Raw genomic sequence first — 27689 nt, 5'->3', positions numbered from 1 at the left:
GCAATGATGTCATAGGCCCTTTAGGTTCAGTTCTCTGGTCTGAATCCCAGAGCACTTGCACAAAGCAACGCGCTGTTAAAACAACCGCGTGGCCCCGTGGTTTTGAAAAGAGCCATAGATGTTAATTGGTTACAACCAATTAACATTCTCTTCCCATCGATGAAAAATTAACCTGTAGTTTAAAGGCACTGGACACTATTGGTAATTGTCAAAGACCAGTCTTCTCACTTGATGTATCTCAACAAAAGCATGAAGTAACAAACCTGTGAAAATTTGAGCTCAATTGGTTGGCAAAGTTGCGAGAAAATAATTAAAGAAAAAACACGCTTGTTACACAAAGTTGTGTGCTTTCAGATGCTTGATTTTGAGACCTCAAATTCTAAATCTGAGGTCTCAAAATCAAATTCATGGAAAATTACTTCTTTCTCAAAAACTACGTTACTTCAGAGAGAGCCGGTTCTGACAATGTTTTTATACTATCAACCTCTCCCCATTACTCGTTACCAAGTATGTTTTTATGCTAATAATTATTTTGAGTGAATACCAATAGTGTCCACTGCCTACTACTCTTTACCTTGACAACAATGTAGAATTTTAACAAACTAAAGGCACTTTTTACACTGAATTTTCAACAGGCACATTTTGGAATGTATTACGGTTTGGAAAATACTTTGATGTTTTGGTTGAACTCGGAGGCTTCAAACAAATAAATATATACAATACACAAATATATCAATTTTTGAATATCTAAGGCAAGCACAAATTAAACAGTTCTGGAATTTAAGGAACAATTGCAGATATTCAGACGGAACATGGAAAGAATAGAAATGCTGAAAGCGATAGAGCAAGGGTTTTTGGATTAAACAAATAATTATTGCTTTTAAAATGTACAACAAAAACAGGCAAGACAAACCAAGACATATTATAATCTCAGAATACATGTACAGTATTTCATTAAACAGAACTTCAGAAATGGTCAAAGCAAAAACCTGATGAGCCAATGAAAGAAAGAACAAATTTGTAAAATAAAGATGCCATGACTTGTTTGAATTTTAATTTTGGTTTTACCCAAATAAACTGATGTGTGTAAGCACTGTAACCTCTGTACTTTCCCGAGCTCTGTGAAAAAAATCACAGGCATATTACTTGGGTAGAATTCGAACCCACGACCTTTGACATTCTAGAGCAGTGTCTTACCAATTCTGTTCCAGGGGAACTTAAACCTTATAATGCTACAAGATTTGGTAAGACTCACCACGAAATGAAGGCACAGCAAATAAAAGGCACTTGATGATAGCATATTTAGTATTCTTTGGAAAAATAAATTACATTTAAGTACAAAAGCAACCTGTGGTTGATCAGTTGAACAAACAACACTTTCTATTCACCTGGCCAAAATTGTTCTTCTCATAGAAATGGTACATCTTAGTCTCAAATTGGAATGCTGTAAAAAATAAATAGTTTCTCCTAGGTGGCTATAAAATCAAGGCAGATCCCGTAAGAAAATAGACAGATTTGAATACATATTCACACAGCACTCATGTACAAATAAAAACTCTGCAAAAACAAAGTAATAAAATAAAACCGTATATTTACACATTTATATATCAATATTATTGAACAAATTTTACAACTTATTGCTTTTTTAAAACAGGAATAATATAACTTTTTGTCGGAAGGACCATTCTACTCAAATCATCTTTCATTCTTTCTCCAAGGACCATTTTCAAAGAGCTGCTGAGCAAACATTAGCAGGATACCGGTCACAAATAGTACATTTGACATGGTATTTTGGCTGATAACCTCATTCTGGTTAGCACCTTTTTTTGTGCTGAGCTATTTTATTTATTTTTATTTTATATTTTTTGAATGAAATATCGCCTAACATCACAAGGCCGGACAGCCACTTCAAGGTGAGGGATACCATAACCCAATTTGGGCTGTCGACCCAAATCAACTGTCACCAGGGGCACTTTGCCACCTACTCTTGGGCTGAAACAGGGTTTACCCCTTCACAGTTCGTAAGGATGTAGGCATGGTCATCCACTAGGAGCCTGGCTGGCAGAGCAGAATGCATGCACTACTTCCCAACTTTCTGTTTAAGCATCTGTATGAATTTGGGGCCAGTTCTGTTTCTTGTGTACACTTTTTACATGTTTAAGACAGCCTTCTTACGTATTAATTTCCAGACTCACATTCCAAGCTTTATTTGTACTTTTCACTTCATTGTCAGTTTTTGTATGAATGGCCCTTCCTCACTGTTGGGCAACCTTACATAGCACACCATTTAGTCTTCTTACCTTATTCACACCACACTTTGTTTTGGCAATGACACTGTACTTTCTACCACTCATTCTAATAACTTGATCCTGCTGACCCATCGACCTCATCAAGGTCAACTGACCGACCTCACTGAGGTCAACTGACCGACCTCACTGAGGTCAACTTACTGACCTCACTGAGGTCAACCACCAACTGAGGTCAACCACCCACTGACCCTAAAGGTCACAACATGGTGAAGCTCAATGATGTACAAGTATAAAACCTTTAGAGGAAAGTGGATTATTTAGACTTACTGGAAACTAGAGAAGGAAAGTTGTCTTTGAAGCAACTTCGCGATGGCGACAGGGGTTTCATTCTAACCCAAAACCTTCAGCGTTGGAGATAGCGATGGTGACTTTATGTTTTAACTGTCGTCTACTCTTGTAAGGTGGTAGAATGAGCTGATTGAAGCATGTATGAGACATCGGCAACCTGTCAAGATCAACATGAGGAAAAGTGGATTTCCTTTTACTTCAACTAAGAGAGTCACAAAACAGTTTGTTTGTTACGCCGTTAGAATAGGTAACAACGTGCATCAGTGCAAAAATGGGGTAACTCATTTTTCGAAAAAAAAAAACGTTGTTAACCTCTCTCATCCATCAAACCAAAAAGGAATGAAAGAAATTTCAAGAGTGCATTTTACTTACATGCTAGTTGAGGCGTTGACTTTAACAATCTTGAATGTCATCTCTCCCATTCCTCCGATTGGGATGCGATCACTTCCAGTTGCAAATAATAAGACCTTCTTCTGAAGAGGGATTGGGAATGCCTTCACAACCTCCCAAAAGTATCTAAAAATTACAGACAAAGAAACAGCAAATTGTTACGATCTTGAATCACGGGTCAGAGACATATATTTTAAATGCATAGACACAAAGAAACATTAATAATAACTGCTTCTTACAGCACTTCACATTAGCGCCCTCGTCTAGGGGCCAATAACATTCCTTTAAAGCCATTGGACCCTTTCGATAAACAGTACTGTCCAAGGGCCACACTTTGTGTATCACAACTTCTATATAAAATAACAAACCTGTGAAAATTTAGGCTCAATCAGACGTCGGAGTCGGGAGAAAATAACGGGAAAACCCACCCTAATGTTTCCACACGTTTCGCCGTGTCATGACATGTGTTTAAAATAAATCCGTAATTCTCGATATCGAGAATTTATATTGTTTTACTGTTTTCTCAAAAAGTAAAGCATTTCATGGAATAATATTTCAAGAGAACCCTTTCACCACTACCTTCTGTAAACCCTGTAAGTTATTTGTAAATCTGTGAGTTTTTTTTTTTTTTTTTTAACTGAAAGAGTGCAATGGCTTGAACCTTCTCAGCTCCCTGAGGAGTATAGAACCAAGGGCTGTCGTTGCGCTCAAAAGGCTCAAGCCCGGTGCTCTTACCCGCTAGTCCACGATACTCCAGAATAATATTTTTTAAAATTAAATTCAATTAGGTTTATTATAAACATCTCAAAAATTTCACGACAGAAGTGAAAAAGACTTATATTGACGTGTTTACATTGTTAGAAATTACAAAAGTAAAAAATTTAAACAATTTAAACAGGAAACCTGAAAAGTGAGATAACAAAAAAAATATGTTCCTATCATGAACAGTTTTAGTGCATTGATGATACCCATGCCTACATCCATATGGACTGTAAAAGGGGGTAACCCTGTTTCAGCCCTAGGAGTAGGCGGCAACGGCCTCTGGAATAAAATAATTGTAGCCCACACCTTGAAGCGGCTGAGTGTCTGGCGACTTGCATAATTTTTTGTTTTAAACTTGACAACTCACCTGATAGTCTGGTCATTTTTTGTAAATCCATCATACGTAGTCACCTTCTCCAATGCATCAAGGTCTAGATTGGGACTCCCACACACCAGCATCTCAACCTCCTCAGGTCTCAGCATAATGAGAGCGTTAGAGGCACAGACGCTGTGGAAGCCGTGGTAGAAGGCTGCAAACTGCTGGTAGATGGACTCATTCAGAAGGTAGTTCTTGTAAAGATCAACGTACTCTGAAAATAACAAAACATGGAAGGTTTGGTCAATACTCCGTGAAATCTGAATGTTTTAAACTCTTTCAGTGCCAAGATTGTACATGTACGATATACTTTATGTGTTCTGAAAGTGCCATTTTTTGTACATGTCAATCTACTTTATGTATTCATGTATGATCTTTTCATGCACTCAAAAAGTGTCATCAATCAACCTGTTCATGTACTACTAACAACATTCATGTTATCACGAGAGGGCATTACCACTCAAGAAATACAATTGTCTTGAAAAAAATAATAAAAAAATAAAAAAATAAACAGAATTTTGAAAAAAAGTATATAAAAAATGAGTAACTGGTATAGGGGGCATTAATTAAGGAAATGAAAGGGTAGCGTCGATTTCTTTCATGGCCGTTTAAAACAGGCAGGGTGGTTGCCGTGTGATAAAGGCCCGAGCCGAAAGCGACGGCCTTTATCACACTGCAACGACCAGGCTGCAAAGGTTTTAAACGGCCGTTAAAGAACGAGTCACTATTCTTTTATTCCCATTCATATATGCCTTTTTGGTTAAAAGGCGGAATAAAGTAAGAAACTCTGTCAAACTTATCCGTTTCCGACGTCCTTGAGCTCTGTATGTACATGTACGACGTCTGTGTTGCATCGTTATGACTGAGACGCCTATTTCCGACAGTTTCCGGTTCCGCTAGTGCGCGTATAGTCTTGGTGCAACACGTTCTAGTTTTCCTTTCACACACAGTGCGGCCAACTCAACGACAGCACCCGCATCGCTCGGCACAAGAAACGTCTTGCACAAAGACTAGCGCGGAGTATCCACTCACAACCGGTTATAAACACTGGTCATTTTCAAAGGTTTAAACACCCCCGCGTGCACGCTATCCACCAACAGGGATAGGGAAACTGTCTCAGGTATTTATGAATTAACTTTTCTGTTGTCAACGCAAGTTTTAATTGAATTTAATTAGTGACTGGTATGGGGAGCATTAATTTACCTTGTCTATTGTCATTAGTGACTGGTATATTGGCCCCATCAGCCTTCAAGTCAACTGTGTGGACCGTACCATACACCGGTAGCGACACCTAAATGTCAAAACAAAACAAAATATGTGAGAAATAAATTCAAAGAAAGGGTTTGAAGATGATGCTTTAAAAAATATAAACCGTAAGGTTCCTAAAATAGCATTTTCTCTAAGATCTCATTGAGGAAATTGTCTGCCATTGTAGGCTTTAGGTAATGCAGGACCAAATAACAATTGCTTATCATTGGCAATCTTAAAACAGTTCCGACATTTGTGTGTTAGAGTTACCCGTAGCATAGAGTATTTCGTAGGATAAAGAAATCCTTTTTACAAAATTCTCTGGCATTAGTGGGTTTCGGGTCTAAAACACTTCACTTTTGGTATAATGTGACTTTAAAATAAAAAATATAAATGCGGGTTCACCCTAAACCAGACTTAAGAAAGTGGACACTATTGGTAAATGTCAAAGACCAGTCTTCTCACTTGGTGCATCTCAACATATGCACAAAATAACACACCTGTGAAAATTTGAGCTCAATCGGTCGTAGAAATTTGCAAGATAATAATGAAAGAAAAAACACCCTTGTCACACAAAGTTGTGTGCTTTCTGATGCTTGATTGAGGTCTCGAAATCAAATTTGTGGAAAATTGCTTCTTTCTCGAAAAACTACGCCACTTCAGAGGGAGCTGTTTCTCACAATGTCTTATACTATCAACCTCTTCCCATTACTCGTAATCAAGAAAGGTTTTATGATGAAAATTATTTTGAGTAATTACCAATAGTGTCCACTGCCTTTAAAGGCAGTGGACACTATTGGTAATTACTCAAAATAATTATTAGCATAAAACCTCACTTGGTAACGAGTAATGGGGAGAGGTTGATGGTATGAAACATTGTGAGAAATGGCTCCCTCTGAAGTGTCATAGTTTTCGAGAAAGAAGTAATTTTCCACAAATTTGATTTAGAGACCTCAGATTTAGAATTTGAGGTCTCGAAATCAACCATCTAAAAGCACACAACTTTGTGTGACAAGGGTGTTTTTTCTTTCATTATTATCTCGCAACTTTGACGACCAATTGAGCTCAAATTTTCACAGGTTTGTTATTTTATGCCTATGTCGAGATACACCAAGTGAGAAGACTGGTCTTTGACAATTACCAATAGTGTCCAATGTCTTTAAAGATTTACGTACCTGGAAACTTGTACACAGATCGTCCTCTACATTGCCATCATAGGCAAGGAGTTCATCTAAACCATGGGCTAACTCCTGTAAAGAATAACAACAGAAATATCACGAAGGTCACAAGCTAGAATATAAATCATTCATTAGAGTTAAAGGGTTTTGATACCATTTGTAGATCAAGTTTTTGCCCATGACATAAATCCCTACCCACTGTGAATGAAGATGTTTGTAAGATGATTTACCTGTAGAAGTTTGAGCTTCAATAGTCGTCAAGTTTTTGAGAAAAAAAAGTGAAAATCACAGATTGGTATTTTTAGAGAGGGCGTTAGCGCAGAAGGTGCTTGTGAAATGCATTGCAAACGTGAGCACATCATGGCATGCCTAATGCAAATGTAGGGCAGCAATAAAAAAATAAATGAGTAAACAATTAAACGAAAAGTAATCTCCGAAGATGAACCCCCCCCTCGGAAATCACAGCACTCGCCTTATTGAGGCCGCAGTCCAAAACAACGAATAAAATTCCTCATGTATTGTCAAAAATAACCAATGATCAGGTATACATGTACAGGATAAATCTATAATCAATTCCTATTAAAGTAATGTATTACTTAACAACAATAAATAGTGTTGTGAAATTACATGACACTTGTTGCTTATTGACTATTAGTTATTAGTTATTGATTACTTTAATCTGGTTAATCATTACCTGCTGATAATACGCTCTGCAATCCGCACGATCTGCGCCACAATGAACGCTCGTGCATTTAACACTTGATCACATCTGCTGTGCGTGAAATAGAATCGCATGTGTAAACAGGGGGAGCTCGTTTGGCCATGCTAGCGTCTCTGTTGGTGGAATACGGCAGGTTGTTTTGCCAGGTTCCACGCTAAACGCTACCTTTATTAATGGTTTTATATGGATGCATTTTATAGAATGTTTTGTTCTGTATTATTAGTAATAACATGCTGTATGTATATAAAAGACAGCTGAACATTATGATAGTTAGTTCTCATTCGGATTCTGAAGTTGTCGGACCTTTGTCCGAGATTAAACCAGTTGAACCACAATATTCTGTCCGTGTCTAATACTTCTAAGTTACGGATCATTAAGAATGACTTACAGGATTGACCTGGGCAAGATCATCGTGCGAGACTGGGGCACGTCCAACCTCTGCTCCTGGGTTGTTATAAGGCACCACGGCTGGGCTAAGAAGCTTCTTGTATGTACTTGCTGGGAAATGAATATCTAAGATGATGCTGTTGTAAACAGCTAGGCCCATAAGCTGAAGGTACGATGCCAAGTCAAGGAGACTAAAAATATGAAATGCTGAAAACCTACTGAACAAATCCTCAACACGCCAACCCATTCCCACTAGCATTCCCTATCTACTACAATATTTCCTAAACCTACTGAACAAATCCTCAACACGCCAACCCATTCCCACTAGCATTCCCCATCTACTACAATATTTCCTAAAAACACAATTATGTCAGGGCCCAATTTCATACAGCTGCTTAAGCAGAAAGTATTGCTCAACAATTTTCAGCTTAGCAGAAATGAGCACGATACAAGTCAACAATTATACGAGGGACATGGTATTTTGGCTGGTAACCCTGTTCTGGTAAGCATAATTCTGTTGTGTTTAACTACTTTTTGTCTAACCTTTTAACAGTCAGTTTTTGAACTTCATGGATGGGTCTCTCAACGCCTCTCAACCTCCAGTTCAACCCTCGACACTCCATCACTTCCTACCTGGCCTATCTAACCCATCGCCTATGTAGTACACCCTACCCCAGCCGAACCCACTCTCTCCCAACCACTTCACCACGCTTGTCCAGCAGAAGTCCTCTTAGACTCTCACCCACCCCTCTCAACCCCCAGTTCAACCCTCTACACTCCATCACTTCCAACCTGGCCCACCTTACCAATCCCCTAGTACACCTTAACCCAACCAAACCCACTCTCTCCCAACCACTTCACCACGCTTGTCCAGCTGAAAAGCTCTTAGACCCTAACCAACCCCTCTCAACCCCCAGTTCATCCCTCTACACTCCATCACTTCCTACCTGGCCTATCTAACCCATCGCCTAGTACACCTTACCCCAACCGAACCCACTCTCTCCCAAACACTTCACCATGCTTGTCCAGCTGAAATAATTTATTAAGGATACAACTCCAACCAGGTTGAATTCTTGATTGCAGTCCACGCATGCAGGGTTAAACCAGAAGCACCTTGACTTTTCATTGTATGTGAACATACCTGTAGAAAAAAACACAGAGCACAAAATTCAACAACTTCAGTAAAGCCCCCATCACACCCAACTCATTCTCACTATGGGCTTAAACCGTGCGCAAACGGAGTGGGCGTAGTAGTGACTTTTTACAGTCTGTTTTTGAACTTCATGGACGGGTTCGAACTAGTTTGATCAGAAATGATGGTCAAATACTTTGAGCCTGCTAAAACATTTTGGGTGACCATCCCGTCCTGCAATTAGACAGAGTTGCAACGTACTTAAAACGAGAAGGATGCAGTACGAACAGAATTGTCATACTTGGGACAGCCTTGGCGAGGTGCGGTCGGGCGTCATTTGGATGTCTGTGTACACAGACAGACCCATACTATTACCATATTATTAATTTAACTGACTAAGGTCACATTTTCAGGAATACATTCTGTCCAGACCAAACCAGTTATACGATTTGTGAAAGACGAGTTCAGACATTTTGAGAACTAGTTTGGTGTGACCAAGCCTTTTTACTATTGCAGTCATGTCCTAAAATTTCACACTTTTGCAAGATTAAATTGTTTTAAAAGTTAAAAGTTACTATTTTAAAATAAACTGACCGTATTCTTCCTTGAATATTTTTCTGAGCAGCAGAAGAAACCATTCTTTGGTCAGGCCTCCCATATCCAAACCAGGCTCATTGTGAAACTGTACTCGCAACTTCTTCTTCAGATCAGCTTTCTTTCTTGCAACCTGAGAAGAAGAAAAACCAAAGTTGTAATGACTATGTACACAATGCCAGGCTCGAACATCGTGGCAGACTTCACAAGACTGAAGGGCTTTTTAGCTCAAAGTTTTTACTGGGACAAGAAAATATTTGTCAAGACCAGATCAAATTCAAAAACAAATATCAACAAAGTTTAATCTATAATAGATGTTAAATTTGCTTCGGGGGTGAAGAATATTTTTTTTCAATTTTTTTTTCATACTTGAACATCGATGTGTGTTAGTACTGTTTAAACAGTACTTTCAAGTTTAATCTATAAACAATGATTTGAATAAACACTAAGAGGGTTTTTCATTTTGTATTATTGATAAGAGTAATTATGTTTATCATTTATTTCAATTAAGTATTATTGTTCAATTGAAAAAATAAAAAACTGCTGGACTTGTCTGAATGTAAGTTTCCTGGTCTGATGCTAAAATCACTGGTTTTGGCCTACAATCCAGTGTAAATACAAGCCCAAATTCAGACAAATTGTGTCCAAGTTTATCGCGCCTGGACCCCGGTGATGGGTGCCGGTGTCCAAGGGTCCAAGGGAAAATCTGTCCACCGGAGATTCTGTGTCCATGAAAAAGTTAACATAAGCTGAATGAAGATGTTTCAAAAGAGGGCGCGCTAAGAGTCAATACAATGTTTTTTGACATCATTACTTTAGATTCTTTAAAAATACCTTAGTCCTTTTCAAAACAGTCTGACTCAGAAGTAACAGGCAGTTTAGAAATAAAAATAGTATTTTTTCCTTTTGTCTGATTTTAGTTTGATTTTGTATTTACATACCTCATGTAATGAGTCCGAGACCAGATGAGATCGGCGTACTTTAAGGTTGAGGAATAACATATTCATGTTTGGCATCTGCCTCTGTTGAACCTTGGCTACCAGACTCCTCTATAAGAAAGAAATTATCATCATAATTATAATAATAGCGGATAACTGAGCAAGGTTGTATTAATATGTTTTATTGATATTGACCATTGTTACTGTATGAGAGGCCAGTATGAAGGCTGAGTTTCTGTGTTAAAGACACTGGACACTATTCATGGTAATTGTCGAAAACTAGTCTTTACAGTTGGTGTATCTCATCATATGCATAAAATAACAAACCTGTGAAAGTTTGAGCTCAATTGGTCATTGAAGTTGTGAAATATTATGAAAGAAAAAAAACCCTGTGCTTTCAGATGCTTGATTTCGGGACCTCAAATTCTAAATCTGAGGTCTTTAAATCAAATTCATTGAAAATTACTTCTTTCTCGAAAACTTCATTACTTCAGAGGGAGCCGTTTCTCCAGTGTTTTATACTATCAACCTCTCCCCATTACTTGTTACCAAGAAAGGTTTTATGCTAATAAATATTTTGAGTAATTACCAATAGTGTCCACTTCCTTTAAAGCCATTATACACTTTCGGTAAACATTATTGTCCAAGTCCACACTTCGTGTATCACAACTTATATATAAATTAATAAACCTGTGAAAATTTAGGCTCAATCGGTCATCGGAGTCAGGAGAAAATAAAGGGAAAACCCACTCTTGTTTCCGCACGTTTCGCCGCATCATGACATGTGTTTAAAATAAATCCGTAATTCTCGCTATCGAGAATTGATATTGTTTTAAAGCCATTGAACCCTTTCGGTAAACAGTGTTGTCCAAGGCCCACACTTTGTGTACCACAACTTCTATATCAAATAACAAACCTGTGAAAATTAAGGCTCAATCGGTCATCGGAGTCGGGAGAAAACAACGGAAAAACCCACCCTTGTTTCCGCACGTTTCGCCGTGTCATGACATGTGTTTAAAATAAATCCGTAATTCTCGTTAACGGGAATTTATATTGCTTTGCTGTTTTCTCAAAAGGTAAAGCATTTCATGGAATAATATTTCAAGAGAAGTCTTTCACCATTGCCTTCTGTAAACCCTGTAAGTTATTTGTAAATCTGTGAACTTTTTTTTTTTTTTTCTGAACCGAAAGGGTCCAATGGCTTTAATGTTTTCTCAAACATTTTAGGAGAAGTCTTTCACCATTACCTTCTGTAAACCCTGTAAATTATTTGTAAATCTGTGATTTTTTTTTTTTTTCTGTTCCGAAAGTGTATAATGGCTATAAAGCGGTGTAAGTGAAGAATGCCTAGTAACATGCGCACAAGCAACAACTCCATGCAAACCCATGAAATACACTTAATGTAAGCGCAGAATTCCCTGCTTTCGTAAGTGCCGATTCTTTTCTTACTGTAACCAGAGCCATGACATTGGGCCCTGCTTATTTTTGCTTAACAGAATATTGTTAAGCAACATGCTAAGCTTAAGCAGCTCTATGAAATTAGGCCTAGGTGATATAGCCAATATGAGGTACAGGGTTGTAGCTAGACCAATTTTAGTGGTGGGCAATAAATAAAAAAAATTCGAAGCCCACCAAGGGGTGAGCGGATCAACAAAATTATTCATGTTTAACTATGGGGCCGTTATTGCTAAGGTGGTGCCAGGTTTCCAAACTGTTCATGTTATGGGGCCATTCAATAATAAGTTGAATGGCCTTTTGACTGTGTTCTTTCTCTGTGACATTTGACACCCCTTATCATTAGCTGTGTCTCAGACCAATGCATAGTGGACATTATTTAGAAATCTGTGCAGGGCAGCACAATGTATTTTGCCAAGAGTGCTGGTCAAAAGTTGTGAGTCCTGGGTTGGATTTCACAAAGAGTTAACACTAACTTAGGACTAGCCACACGTTTTGTATATCCTCTAGGCCCATGGCAGGCAGGCCCACCCAGCACCGTCCACCATGGCTACAACACTGATGAGGTATATTATCTATTTGTTTGACTTACCCTAGCGGTCATTATCATCTGCTGTTCAGAATCTTTCTGCATGATTGTACGTTTGGCTTGTAGACTGAGAATGAATGGGTACTGGCAGAATGTGAACCTAGAACACAAAAAAGGAATGACAGAAAATGATTGTCTGCTTGGCTTGTAGACTGAGAATGAATGGGTACTGGCAGAATGTGAACCTAGAACACAAAAAAGGAATGACAGAAAATGATTGTCTGCTTGGCTTGTAGACTGAGAATGAATGGGTACTGGCAGAATGTGAACCTAGAACACAAAATAAGGAATGACAGAAAATGATTGTACGCTTGGCTTGTAGACTGAGAATGAATGGGTTCTGGCAGAATGTGAACCTAGAACACAAAATAAGAAATGACAAGATAAGAGATGCAGACTGCTGTTCAGTTTGTAGGTTCTTGTTTTCATTGGGTTTGTTTTTAAATTTTGGGTTGAACAAAGAAAATTGCCTGGAGCTGGACTTGTACCTGCTACCTGGCGATCTACAAACTGAGCTATCTAGCCCTGTGTTGCTATTTTGCTTTAAAAACATTGGTTAGGGCTGCCAGTCGGAAGCCATTCAACTTGTGATGGAGTGAGCTTGTTATTTTTTACTAATATATGCACAACTTGTGGATATCGGAGAAAACATTTTCATTCGTTCATACATGTGTACCATAAATTCCAGAGCGCCACGTGTTGCGGCAGTAATACATGGTAAAATTAAATATGACACGTGACCCGTGTTTCACATTCAAATGACAAGGATCTATGTGTATAACCATAAACAAAACCAAAATTAATATTCTTTATCCCCGATTCAAATTTCCATGTATAGACCTATTGCATATGACATCACGCTCGCAAATCTTTAAACAATAGCTGTTCTCTGTGCGTAAAATGTGCTTGTGACCTCAGCGTACCTGTAGCGTTTTGCGTTATGCAAGGGGGAGCTATTGATTTCTTACACAATACAGAACGCGCCTTTGAACAATGCGCATAATTTTGGGTGTCAACTCTCCTTTATGCATGTTTCTATACGATTTTTGACACCCAAAATGACACCCAGGAAATGCACATGTGAGTACGCTGCGCGTATTGCAAGGGGTATATAAATAATTTGATCTTACGTTTGATAGTTGTTCGGGTTCTGCCATGCATAATATTCCTTCATTAGATCCACATGATCCAAGGTGTTGTTATAGAAGCTTGTATATACAATCTTGTTTGGAGTTACCAATGAGTTAGCTGCATCTAAAACAGGAAGAAGAAAAAATCAATAAGAATTAAGTAACTTCCTTTAATAGTCGTTGGACAATTACCATGTTCGTTTTATTTTTACAAAATCAGTAAAAAATCAAATTACAGACATGATAAGTTGTCCTTGGAGTAAAGTAGGAAAGCTTAATTGAGTACAAGGGCAAGGGTTGACCTACATGGACACAATGGTGTAGTAGGCTCTAATAGACTTTTAAGGCTATTTAAAAAAAAAAAAAAATCTGGTTTTCAAGAGGCAACAAAATTGTGAATAAAACTAATGTAGTTATACACAAATAAGAGCAAAATAGATTTACACATGGTAGTACCTGCAAACCAAATAGACATTGATGCCTCACCATGCAATGCCTAAAAAATTACAAGACTAAAGGCCCGGTCACACAGGCCCCGATAACGAGAATAAAAACGTAAACGATAAAAATGCACGCCCTCGATTGGTTGAATAAGCGTGGGCATATTCTGCGTGGAGCAATTCAACCAATCGAGGGCGTGCATTTTTATCGTTCTCGTTTTCTTTCTCGTTATCGAGACCTGTGTGAGCGGGCCTTAAAGCAGGAAGATCATCATGCCATGTTGACAACAGCATGTATTTTGTATTCTGTTCTGAAACTTGGGAGGTTTAATGTGCTTAATTTTATTTTTTTTGTATTTCCCAAATGTCTTCAAAGTATTACCGAAGCTGTCTTTAGAAAGAACATTCAAAAGCACTGGACACATTTTGAAAATGTCAAAGACCAGTATTCTTACTTGGTGTATCCCAACATACATGTATGCATAAATAACAAACCTGTGAAAACTTGGGTTCAATTGGTACTTGAAGTTGCAAAGAAAATATTGAAAGAAAAAAGTTGCCTGAGAAATGCTTCAGGCCTTAAGTCTTTCTCAGATTCAAATTTTTGAGTAAGAAATGACCTCTTTCTCAAAAACTATGCTACTTCAGAGGGAGTTGTTTCTGACAATGTTTTATACCATCAACACTTCTCCGCTGCTCGTTACCAAGTAAGTTTATATGCTAAAATATATTTTGAGTAATTACCAAACGTGTCCAAGAGCGGATTTCAAAAAGAGTTAAGACTTGTCTTATCTCGAGTTACTAATCCTATTTTAGGATTAGCCTTAAGTTTTTAATAGCTCCTAAAAAGTCCTAGGACTAGTCCTATGTTAGGACTACCTTTGTGAAATCGACCCCAGAAGAAAGAGTATTTCTGAAACTGTCTTTGGAAGGAATGTTTCAGAGAGAGGAGGTAAATCTTACTAAGAAGAGCCAAGACTTTGGCTACAGATGGAATCCACCAGGAACATTTGCCGATGGGTGGGAGGTCAGCTGGCTCCGGAGGGAACAAACGGATGGATACAAACTGCAGAAGTCGATTTACAATGTCTTTGAAGGAATCCTTGGGAAGTCTGGAATAGAGAACAGATAATAAAAATAATAGTGGCTTCTTATATAGCCCTAATATATATCACTCAGTGACGCTCAAAGCGCTTTGACATTCAGTATTTTCCTGAAAGTTATGTGGAGCTGAGTATTGAAGTATGAAACCTATTCCTTTATAGCACCATGTAATGGTTTACAAGGTGCTGCAATAAGCAGCCAATCAAACCAGGAATACTGGGCGAACCCCTTCTCTTTATGATAAGATTAAATGTCATTGTTGTGATTTGTACATAATACTCTTTCATTGACCATACTTTGTATTTGAAGTATAAACAAATCCATTGGGGATGTACTTTGCTGCCATTACTGGTACCCAGATATGCACAGCGTTAATTTTTATGACATATTTGTACCATGAGCATCTCTGACATAAGAAGTTGACGCAATTATAAATAATGACAGCGAAACAACAGTGTAGCTTAACCGAAGTGTTGAAGGCTTGGTCAATCTGCAGAAGAATCCCCTAATATGACCTTGGAAGTGTTCAAGTTCAATTTGGCATAGATGAACTGCATGGACAGGATACGGATAGCCCACGGTCATGGCTCTGTTTACCGTAAGCAAAGAATCAACGCTTACAAAAGCAGGGAACTCTGCGGTAACGTCAAGCGTATTTCACGGGTAAGCAGGGAATTTTGGCTCATGCGCAGGCTTACTCCAGGTTACTAGGTATGCTACAGTTAAAAGGCTAGTGTAGAACTTCGACACTAAGTGCAAGCGGAGAATGGTGATCGAAAGCACAGAATTCAGAGGTAAACAGAGCCATGAAGTTGGGCCAAGGATTGCACCACAACCAGGCTTTGAGTCCACTTTCCACTAGGGAGGCATAACACATCTCCTGCTATAGACTCTGTTAAGTGCTACTATTCATTTAATAACCATGAATGAGTGCTTTGTGAGTCCTGGCCCAAAACAGAGAAGTTACAACTTTGTCTTTATGGGATGGTAAAAGAAAAACTTGCCACTGACCTTTTAAACCAGTGGACAAGATAATGATGATCTTGATCACAGAGTCCTGACATCTGACGTAGAAGATGAGCAAAGATGACGTAGGTGGAGGTCTGATTAAACTGGGGATTCTGGCGATCAAAACAAATACTCAAATAAACAGACAAGTAAAACTCAAATGTCAATTTCTAGAAGATTGAGAAAATATAATTAGTTGTTGCACACTGCTTCAACCAAAAAGACCTCTTGTGTAAATGCAAAAGATAGTTAATGGCCTGATGTTTTGATCGTAGAGTCTTTCTTTAAAGGCAGTGTACACTATTGGTAATTGTCAAAGACCAGTCTTCTCACATGGTGTATCTCAACGTATGCATAAAATAACAAACCTGTGCAAATTTGAACTCAATCGGTCGTCGAAGTTGCGAGATAATAATGAAAGAAAAAAACACCCTTGTCACACGAAGTTGTGTGCTTTCAGATGCTTGATTTCGAGACCTCAAATTCTAAACTTGAGGTCTCGAAATCAAATTCGTGGAAAATCACTTCTTTCTCGAAAACTATGTCACTTCAGATGGAGCCGTTTCTCACAATGTTTTATACTATCAACCTCTCCCCATTACTCGTTACCAAGTGAGTTTTTATGCTGATAATTATTTTGAGTAATTACCAATAGTGTCCACTGCCTTTAAGCCTAAATGACAACACACACAAACAGACTCTGCTTGGGTCGAAATGTAGGCCACTAACTAACAATGTTTATCTTGGTGGTCCGGATTTAGAACTTGGTGTAAATAAGTAATTGGTGTAATTTAAGGATAGTTTGTAGGAGTAGCTTGGTAACACTTTAAGGAGTTTTATTTTCTCTGAAACAGTTATGGGTTAGAGACCATTCATTTCCGTATAATTATCACAAAACGCCCATTTCTATACCCTGGGTGAAGAAAAGCAAGTAGGATAAAGTATATTGCTCAAGGACACAAGTGTCACGAACGGAACCCGAACCCAGATGACTAAATTTTTTTTGTTATAACTTACCTGTATCAATACCAAGTATGCCCTCAAATCATTCTTGTCTCTAGGTCTGCAATAAAAAATTTAAAAATGTATAAATAAAAATTTAGGGAAAAAATTAATTTCTTTAGTTGTTTTCCTCTTCACCAGACAGAGTAAACATATTTATTTTAACAGAAGTTTATTTACATCATTTGCACATAATTATGATGAATGGTACAAGCCTACATCCGTATGGACTGTAAAAGGGGGTAACCCTGTTTCAGTTCCAGGTGTAGGTGGCGAAAAAGAGAAGAAAAAAGAAAAGAAAAAACAAGATACTACAGCCTAAATTGACTACCTCTTCATGTCTTTGAGTAAACTATTGATGATCGCTTTAAGTGTAGTCTTCTGAATATCTTCTGGTACTTCTAGTAGAGAATTAAGTGCTTCTTGGATATACCCCTGAGATAACCCCGATTCCTCAGTACTGCGTGGGTCTTTACCTGCCTCCTGTCAGTATAGAAATAAAAACCAAGATTAAAGTAACAGCCATGTACAGTGTACAGGTTCATGGTTTCAGGTACATGTAGTCTTGGTTCAAGAAGTTTTTGTTGAGTTGGTAAAACCTATATGGTAAAATCGTTGGCCCTTCGTAATGCAATGCACATACACTCAATGCTACACATGTCGTGATTATTCCACCGATAAAGAGCGTTTCTGTAAGCTGTGATCCCGCCAGCAAGAGTGTGGGGTGGTGGGATATTCTGGATATTTTCCAACAGCGCCCGCCATCGTTTGATAGTAAGTCGCATGGCGAGGAGAAGTGGAGAGGGGGATTGCGATAGTTGAGTGATAGTAAATAACTACTGTTTGAACCAATATGATTTCAGGCCCGAAAATAACCCACTAATTACAGCAATTACCATGGTGCCCTGTGCTCTTGCTATGGTGCCCTTTGAACATTTCCAGTACAAATTAAAATTTCCCTCCGAGAAGTGCCTCTTACCACAGGCAAATTACCTTGCCCCTTCGAGGAAAGTTCCAGGTAATACCGAATACCGAGGTCATTTGGCGACAGTATATCGTGGATGGGCAGGGCTCAACATGATTACGACCTCAGTCGACTACACATACAATGAAAGTTTGATGGGATTTTTAGTATTGTAGGCTTATGGCTAGAGAGAGAGAGAGAGAGATATATCGTGGATCCAAAAGTGGAAAACCACCCCAAGCCTGTTATTGAGCTTAGGATCTCAGATTATCTTACCATGAACGTTGCATTGATGTGAGCGAAGGAACTGAAAACTATCTCGTAGAAACTTTGAACCTGTTTATAGTTCTCTGAAGCTTTGGCTTTACTCATGCACTCTCTGGAAATAATCAAAACATTTCAATGAAACTATCTTGCAGATAACCAAGGCCAACAACCATTACCCAAAGTTTCATTAGCATCCATCCTTTTTTTTGCCTCCAATCTTGTATAAAACCTGTCTTTCCCGAGCAGTGGTAATTCAATTGGTGCGTTCGGGTGAGCCCCTGACAAGAGCTAATCGAACGATCACACTCGCCCGCGCCCTCTCGTGGTGACGTCATGCACCTGGGGCCAGCCCCCAAGTGACCAGTTCCACAAGCAGGGCACTGGGCGCTGACCCGGACGAGCCCCTGGAACGACGTCAAAGCTATTCGAACTTACCAGGGTACACCGGGGGTTGACCCAGTGAAGCTAAACGAACCCACCCATAGTCTGCCACACTAAATAAGATAAAGACCAGCGGTCCAGTATGAAGCTCAAACCCTGAAGAGTAAAATAATGCTAAATTTTCTCATGCAATTTCCCTTTAATTCACTTCAAGACTCTTGTTTGATTAAAAAGCAGCAACTCATCGAACCCATTAATTATTAACCGCTCCGCTGTTGCAGTTTGTGCAAGTCCCAACCATTGACCTGTGTACACCAAGATGTGGCTCCTCTGTACAGCATGTCATTGTAGTTTATACACAGTGTAACAACACATTGTAAACATACAAATATTCTTTTTGGTTTTACCCATACACCGATGTGTGTAACAGCATTGTACACTCGGCACTTTCCCAAGCTCCATTAAAAAACACAGGCATATACTCAGGTACATGTAGGATTTGAACCCACGACCTTTGCAATTCTAGAGCAATGGTAGCCACAGAGTTGTGGGGACTTTTACACAATAGACCGTATTGAATAACCCCTTTTTGCTATGAAAAGTCGCCATCTTGTAGTTCAAACCGTATGCGGGTCCAAACGCGTACATCATCGAAGCACACAGCACGCAACATTCCTGGTTTGATTTCTACGGCACATGCACGCACAAACGCACGCACACGCACAGACGCCATCTTGTAGGTCAGATATTTGAGCCACGGTTTTTCTAGGGAATACTAGAACAATAACAGCAAGTCCCTGAAATGGTGCTTGCAAAATGTACTTCAGTTCACAGGTATAATTGAGCTGTCGTACATGTACTATACTTGTAAACATTTGAAGGGACCAATTTCAAAAAGCCACTCAGCAGCTCAGCAAAACGAGTTGGCACCGGTGGCATCAATGTAAACTTTATGGACGGCTGGCTGGTAAGCTTATACTGCTAAGCAAGAAAGTTTTTGTGTTTTCGATATTGGGCCTGTAAAGACAAAAACTCGCTTAGCACAACAAAAATCGAAAATAGAATACAAACAGTTACAATTGCCGCAACTGGTACTTCGGTCATTTCTTGCTTCTAGCCAAGAATTTTTTTTAACGAAATTGGGCCCAGGAGTTTTGTGCAGATAGGGTGTCATGGCCGAGTGGTTAAGAGCATCGAATTCAAGTTCTGGTGGTTACGTCATCGGAGTGTGGGTTCGAATCCCGGGCGTGACCCTTATGTCCCTGAGCAAGATGCTTTACTATAATTGCTTCTCTTTACTGAGGGGGGAGGGGGGGGGGATGTAAATGAGTACCGGCAGAGGTTGGTCTTATGTATGACAAAGCCTTTGTAGCACTACGGTTGCCCGGGTTGACTCCCAAGAGAGCTGAGAAAGATTATAAAGGAAAGTTATTGGCCCAATGACCAGGGTCCTAATGTAAAGGGCATTGAAACGGTTATTGTGAAACGGCTATATAAGAACTAGTTATTATTATTACTATAACGAGGTACTTACTTAAAATGCTTTAACTGCATGGGTGTATACCCGGTCGGTAGCTTCTCCTTTCTCCTCTGGTTCCCATTGCCACTTTGACTAGGAGCACTCTGAGACACCATGCCTTGGCCAGCGTTGATTGGAGGCAGGCCCTGCTCGGAGGACGGTCTACCTTTGGTGTTCATTTCTTGTTCATTGCCCTTCCCTCCTTTGTTCTTACCGCCTCCGAGTGAACTGAAAAATGTTGTTATTCCGGAGAAACGGCCCCCTTTGCTCGTTTTGTCCTGCAAGCAAGGAGAGAATGATAGAGATAAACTTCCAATTCAAATCAAAAGTGGTTTAAATAATGGGAAAAACAAATGGAGAGATCACCAGCCGGAGGTCGGTTGCAAGAGTCTGCTGTTTCTATAAATTAAATTGTACCAACAAAACTGAATTATACTCTTTGTCATACTACATTAATTATCTACAAAAAACCGTGAACTTTAAGATCATTGGTTTATTCATTACACAATCCATCTGCAAGCATGACACCATGACCACTGACCTGAGCTGACTTAAATGGTACACACAGTGTCAAGGTGTACGGAATTGTCTTTGTGTGATGAAATGTAACCATAGCAACAGTTTCCTTGCTAATAGAAATGGCCATGAAAACAGCATAGCGCACTTACTGCACATAGCAAAGGTATGCAGCTAAATTGTAGAGTGAAAGGGGGCTAATGTTTAAAGGCACTGGACACTAAGACTATTGATAATTACTCAAAATAATTTGCAGCATAAAAAATTACTTGGTAACGAGCAATGGAGAGCTGTTGATATAGATTACAAAATTGTGTATGTGAGAAACGTCTGAAGTACATGTTACAACATGTTTGTGAAAGAGGTAACTTCTCACTCAAATATTGAAATAAAATACTTGAGGCCTAAAGCCGTTTATTACGCATCTGAAAGCACACAAAAATGTGCAACAAGGATGTTTTTTCTTTTGTCATTCACTTGCAACTTCGATGACCAATTGAGTCGAAATGTGTTTTCGAGCTTGTTCGATATAGTGTTTTTTAAATTAAGTTTGAATGAAGACATTAATTAGTTGGGGCCTGGACCATATTTCATAAACAAAATTGCGAACTAAAAACCAAAAAATTTCGCTTGCCAGAATAAGGTACCAACTAAAATACCACAATTTCACATTTAAAAATGTACATGTAACTGGTTATTTGCTTACATAGTTGTGCTTAGCAGAAACAAAATGTGAACGCAATATTTTCTGCTTTAATAAGAAGCTCTATGCAATTTGGTCAGAGAGAAACTTGTAATTAATTAACACTGAGCAGTCACTCCAGCTCAAACCAATCATGTTTTCTCTCTCGAAATGCTACATCCCCACCTACCAGTTAATTACAGACAAGTCTACAATTCATACACCCAATTTATCCATTACAAATATACTTACATCATGTACCTGGCTCAAAACAAACAATCAAACATCAACTTGTATAGGATCCTTTGATTTGGTTTTTCGTAACCTTACTCTACAGTACAGTTCAGAGTGACAAGTACATCAAAGCTTGCAATGTTAATTAAGTTGAATTAACTTGAGCATTTATTTGTGTTTGCTGGCCTCCCCCAAAAATATTGTGTTGTATTAATTGATTTGGTGTTGGGCCTCCCCCCAAATTATTGTGTTGTATTAAATGATTTGGTGTTCAACACCATGAAGTCAATTTCCCTTGTGGTTTATTATTTGGTGTAAGTAAATAGTTAATGGCCTGCTTTTCGACTCTAGCAGAAAGCAGAGTCTTTCTTGGATAGACTCTGCTAGGGTCGAAAAAGACTCTGCTAGGGTCGAAAAGACTCTGCTAGGGTCGAAAAAGACTCTGCTAGGGTCGAAAAAGACTCTGCTAGGGTCGAAAAAGACTCTGCTAGGGTCGAAAAGACTCTGCTAGGGTCGAAAAAGACTCTGCTAGGGTCGAAAAGACTCTGCTAGGGTCGAAAAAGACTCTGCTATGGTTGAAACTTCAGGCCATTAACTATATTTTGCATTTATAAATTATACCATACATTATCCTTTTGGTTGGTAAGCAGTTTGCAATCCCCTAATTATTTTCCCTGGTGTATTTAAAAAAATTAAATTTCTATTCATTATAATAAAACCATGTACCAGAAAATTACAAAAATGGATTTGACAAATAAATGAAAACAGTAAGCAATCATGCGTGTAGTCTGTATTAAAATGCAAATTAATTTATAGAACAATAACATGCGATAAAAACGTAAAATTTCCATTCATTGTACAAAATCATCTACCAGAAAATTACAAAATAGATGACAAATATATTATGGATGAAAAGTTTATCAGCAGTCAAGCATGCAGTCTGTATTAAATACTCAGTAATTTATAGACAAATAGGAAGACAAGACAAGCTTCTAAAAGAGAAACTAAAGACTGCAACTGTGAGAAAAGACCCCCCCCCCCCACAAAAACAAAACAAAACACTGTCAGAAACAGCTGGAAAAAACATTTTTTTAAACCAAGATTTTAGTCACTAAACGCATTTTTACAATGCTAATTGCTCCTGGTTCAATTTATATTGTAAATTTTGTTTGTATTTTTAATATTTCCATTTTTATGTGTTTATATGTAGGTCTGTTGTTTATAATGATTGAAATTTGTATCTACTTTTGATTGTATTGTTGAATCTTTTTATGTCAGGTTATTTTCGGTTTACTTTTTAGCCCAAGTTTTAATTGGTCTTGTTTAGTCTTTATTGTTAGGCGAATTGAGGAATGTGTGATTCAGAATGCGCCTTATATTAATGCTGTTTATTATTATTATTAAGACTAAAAGAAAATTGGCTGGAATTTACATTCCTGTCAAAAAATGCACGTTCATTTGTAGTTTCTCTACAGTTTATAAACATCAGGATGTTGTTATGGGGTCACAAAATATTGAGTCCAGAATATAATCTTTAAAAGAAGTCTGCCCACACATTGCATATTTACAAAGGAACCATGTCTTTGGTAACACACTTAAATATTGATCAGCTCTTTTCTGCAACGGAACGATCTTTGTAGCCCAAATCTTTTGATGCAGACAATGAGAGACCTCCAACAATGAACGATCAATAATGGAGTCTTGTCAATAATTACTACTTACATACAGAATGCTGGATATGGGATCTATTTAAAGGAGCACTTAGGGTTATAAACACATTTTAACGCAATTCATTCAGGGCTCAAATTTCACACTGGACCGCAGGCCAGTAATTTTATAGTGTGAGGACAGTAATTTTAGCATCAGGCCAGTAAACTTAAGAACTGACAAGTCCGGTGTTCTTTCTGTTTTCTAATGCAATATCTTTGTTTTATAAAAATAAAAAATAAACAAATGTGAGTTTGGGTCTCATAAATATCTTTCAATATCTTTCAGTATCATCCATAAAACAGAAGAGAGAAATCTGTTGTACATGTCGGCCGCAGGTTTTGTTAAGTTAAAGGAACATTACAGAATTGTGTTTTGCTAAAAAACAGTTGCTGGCAGTGTAAGCACTTTATGTAATCCTCCATAAAATGACAAATCTGTAGAAGTTTGAGATCGATCGGACATCTGGGTCACAAGATAATAGTGAAAAACCGATTACAAATTTTGCATTGCATCGATGCCAAAATAAAAATGAATAAAACGCTCACTGAGCGATAAACTCCAAATGCGAAGTGACATTATTTATTTCTCATCAAATATGACATTTCAGACTGAAATATTTCAAGGGATGTTTTCAACTATCATCATCATTAGACCGTGTAAGTTTTATGTAAATCTGTGATCTTCACGGTTTTTGTTTCTTCCCAATTCTGAAACGTTCCTTTAAAAAGCAGTTTAGATTCATGATGAAATTGTGTGGTCATGTTGATTCTGGTCTCTTCTCATTTTGATTCAGGTCTTGTAAAATAAAATCCTGATCCAGTAAAGATTCTGAGCAACAACTCCTGTGGTCTTGTGAATCCCCCCCTCCCCAAAATTCATACCCTGTCGTTGGTTTTGTGTGAGCTATTTTTGACGCAGTGGTGAGCTGTATGTTTTTTACAAACTTTAATTTGTGCAAATGATTGTGAAGTACAGTAGGCCCTACATGTAATAAAGTAATTAGTTTACAATGAGTGTCATTTAAAAAATCTGATCCGTGATTAAAGATGCTATGTCAGATGTTTGGCCCCAAACATTAAAAAATATATTTTTTTAAGTGAATGGTATTTCAAAGAGTATCACCCGCTCTAACGAAAAAAGGTTTAACTTTTACTTTTAATGTCCAGGAACCATGACAAAAATTTAAAACGTTTCTCATAAAACACATAAGAATTGGTCACGGGATATATTGTCGGGATCTCGACAAAAACTAATTTTGAGTACTTTATTTCACTGCTACTAATAATTGGCCGACTTTTTCGAGCAATGGGTCAAATGAAAGCTTGTAACTTTCTCGACCCCCATCAAAATACCTATTGAACTTTAAATCAAAATATTTGGGTCAAATCGGCCAAAAATCTGACATAGCATCGCTAAATGTTAAATTCCAATTTTGCTTATTACCCTGATCAGTGAATAATTTCCCTTGTATCTGCATCACAAAATGCTACACTAATCGTATCAATTTGCTATACAAAAATCACAATAAATGCTAGGTATGTAGTATTCAGTGTGCACAAAAAAACATTCAGTCCACAAACTAATATTTTGCTGAGAAAAATTGCTGGGGAGGAGATTGATCCCTGCTTATTAATTTGTGATGTTATTGGTTGACCTCAATTCATGACATTATAAATGACACACAAAGTTAATCAGTTGTGATGCAAACATCTGAAATATGCCTTCAGGTTTATCCTAAGGATTTATTCAAAATTGGTTATTACTCAAACTTAATTGTATTGCACCTTGTATTGATTTTAGTCATGTTTTATTGTTTTAGTAAAAAACTCAAAGTTTTGTTTTCCTGGTGTAAATAGATTTGCATTTTGCAAGAATCTTGCAAGAATCACTGTCTGTGATGCATATTTCTTGATACTTGATACTTGACTTTGTCGATTATAAATTAATGCAAATTTAACTATTGCCCTAATCCAAAAGGCCCAAATTCCACAGCTCAAATTTTGAACACTTTTCGTTCTTTTCCTTCACTATTGCCTTTATTTGGCCTAAAATTGCACCACATAGCATCTAGAAAACGTTTCAGGCACTTAAGCAGGCCCCGTACCCTTTGCAGTAAAGGCTTCGTGCTCTGCGCTCGCCCTTGAGTACATTTTTATTGCCATTAATTTTAAGAGTCAATACGAAACATACATGTGTAAACAGAACCTTACAAGTAACACTATTGGTAATTACTCCAACAAAAATAAACATAAAATCTTACATGGTAACGAGCAGTACCGAGCTGTTGTCGATTTGTATAAAAAAACATGTAGTTTTTGAGAAAGAGGTAATTTCTTACTCAAATAATAAAAGACTTCAGGGCTGCCTGAAGCATTTTCACTATTCTCTTGCAACTTCGATGACCAATTCAGACCGAAATTTTCACAGGTATGTTTATATGCATGTTGGGATACACAAAAATAGTGGTCTTTGACAATTGTCAAAGTTGTCCAGACCCTTTAAAAATGTTCTGAAATTTTGTGTGTTTTCACTATGTCCTGTATTCTTTGACTTAATTAATCTCTAGACTCTCTGTTCAGCGCTGTGTAACCATAGTTACGAGCGCTCTAAAATGTACGCTTTATATTAAACTGGGCTGGGTAAACACAATTCTGCGATGCACTCCAGGGGAGATGACAAATAATTGTGTTGGTACTTGGCTGAACAGCCTTCACTCGTTCATCGGTAATCAATGATACAAAAGGGCATCAGTTCATCTTAAAAGAAATTCATCAGGCTGGTAAAATATCAACTAATCAAATGAATTTTCTGCAAAACTCAGCCAATACTCATGTACTAGTCGAAACAAAAATTATATGAGTATTGGCTGTGTTTTGTAGAAAAATCATTTGATAGGCATCAGTTCATTTCATAGGAACAGTGCTAAGAATATAGAATTGGAATGCGCACTTTTGTTTCCTTCATTCTGTAAAGCAATGTATGGTGAACCAAAGTGGTCCCGATAATGTTTGAATATGTACATGTATGTACTGTATGAGCGAGACTGGCGAAGCACACTTTTTGTACACGAATTAACATTGGGACAATTGTCATAAACAATATTGTGAATAAAATGAAGACAACTGCTGGCTATAGAGTCATACACAGAGTCTCACAGAACACTTGCAGTCACTGCATATATTTCTCCCACGTATGGCTTCACCGGGAAACCATTCTTTCTCGTTTGCCTTGAAAACAGGAAAAACTTGAAACAAATGGGACCAGTTGAAGTCATTGAAGATCGGTGTGTGGTGTGAAAATTCAATGTCCATCAAGTTTTAATTTATGTTTGCATACTTAATATAAACAAATAAGATAATTAGGGCATCAGTTGATATATCGCATCTTTATTTTTTTCCCAATTCAAAGAAAAAGGCATAACACCGTGAAAACTAGTAAGTGGAGGATATGATAAACAAATTAACTTATAGCCTTATATATTATTATTTCTTTTTACAGATTTGCATTCACAATTGTATACAAATTATGTTAATAATAAAATATTTAATTTAAATCAATCAATTAGGTGACATTTTGTGTTTCCGGAAAAACTTTCTGTATCCTGCAACCACTTTTTTACTAACTTTTTGGTAAAAAATGATACCATTTTGTTTCATAACGAATATAAAAGTGGTGGCAGGATACGGGACACTTTTCCTCCAAATTAATTTTTCTGAGGTAATATTATAAAATTGTTTTTCGCCACAAATAAACAAAAAGATGGCAGCGAATCGTTTTGGAGAAGTAAGCATTTTTTAGTCAGTCTTGGGAAAAGTTTCCGTATGGCGCCACCACTTTTTCATTCGAAATAAAATAATATAGTATCTAATTTACCTGATTGATATATTATATCCCTTTTTGTAAAAATTATTGAAAAAGTGGTGGCGCCATGCGGAAAGTTATCCAAATAAATGTTGACAGTCGTGCTATTAAGCTATACACTATATAATCCTTACATTTCCCCCGGCAGATGGTGTCTGCAAAGAAGGCAACCGGTTGACATCTTCCTCGTTCATATCTCCACCTGACTGCTCCTCCGTAAAGTCACTGGGGGCCAACGGAGCGGCAGCCCCGGACGACCGCCGAGACACTCCAGTAAAATTCCGGGCACAAGACGGACAAGTCGCTCGCTGGCTCTGCAATCCCTGAGATATTGGCGCTTGACATGAAGCACAAATTTGGCCAGCCATGGGCCTGAGGGCAGCCATGAATTGGTTACCTATGCTGGTGTCGATTACATTGTTGAGAAATGTTGCATTTTAACTGGTTTATAAAATCATTTTGGTGACTTGAAATAGGTCATCCGGTAGCAGACGTCTGATGCTA

The 27689-nt window shown here is 38.0% G+C and overlaps 1 protein-coding gene across 1 annotated transcript; it reads right to left on the bottom strand.

Moving 5' to 3' along the window:
• Positions 1 to 2000: 2000 nt before the first annotated feature.
• Positions 2001 to 27689, bottom strand: LOC117294442 (probable E3 ubiquitin-protein ligase HECTD2). The gene is made up of 18 exons (XM_033776843.1): positions 27320 to 27689; positions 20198 to 20460; positions 18292 to 18394; positions 17383 to 17534; positions 17067 to 17112; positions 16053 to 16162; positions 14901 to 15049; positions 13498 to 13621; positions 12371 to 12467; positions 10327 to 10434; positions 9386 to 9518; positions 8712 to 8800; positions 7661 to 7822; positions 6549 to 6623; positions 5329 to 5416; positions 4117 to 4339; positions 2970 to 3113; positions 2001 to 2754 (listed from the first exon to the last, which is right to left on the bottom strand). The coding sequence occupies exons 1-18, from the start codon at positions 27569 to 27571 to the stop codon at positions 2634 to 2636; spliced, it is 2439 nt and encodes an 812-aa protein (XP_033632734.1). The 5' UTR covers positions 27572 to 27689; the 3' UTR covers positions 2001 to 2633.

This window comes from Asterias rubens, chromosome 9 (genome assembly GCF_902459465.1).
Source record: "Asterias rubens chromosome 9, eAstRub1.3, whole genome shotgun sequence".
In the NCBI taxonomy this organism is placed as follows: domain Eukaryota; kingdom Metazoa; phylum Echinodermata; class Asteroidea; order Forcipulatida; family Asteriidae; genus Asterias; species Asterias rubens.
This window is presented reverse-complemented; position numbering and strand designations above follow the sequence as displayed.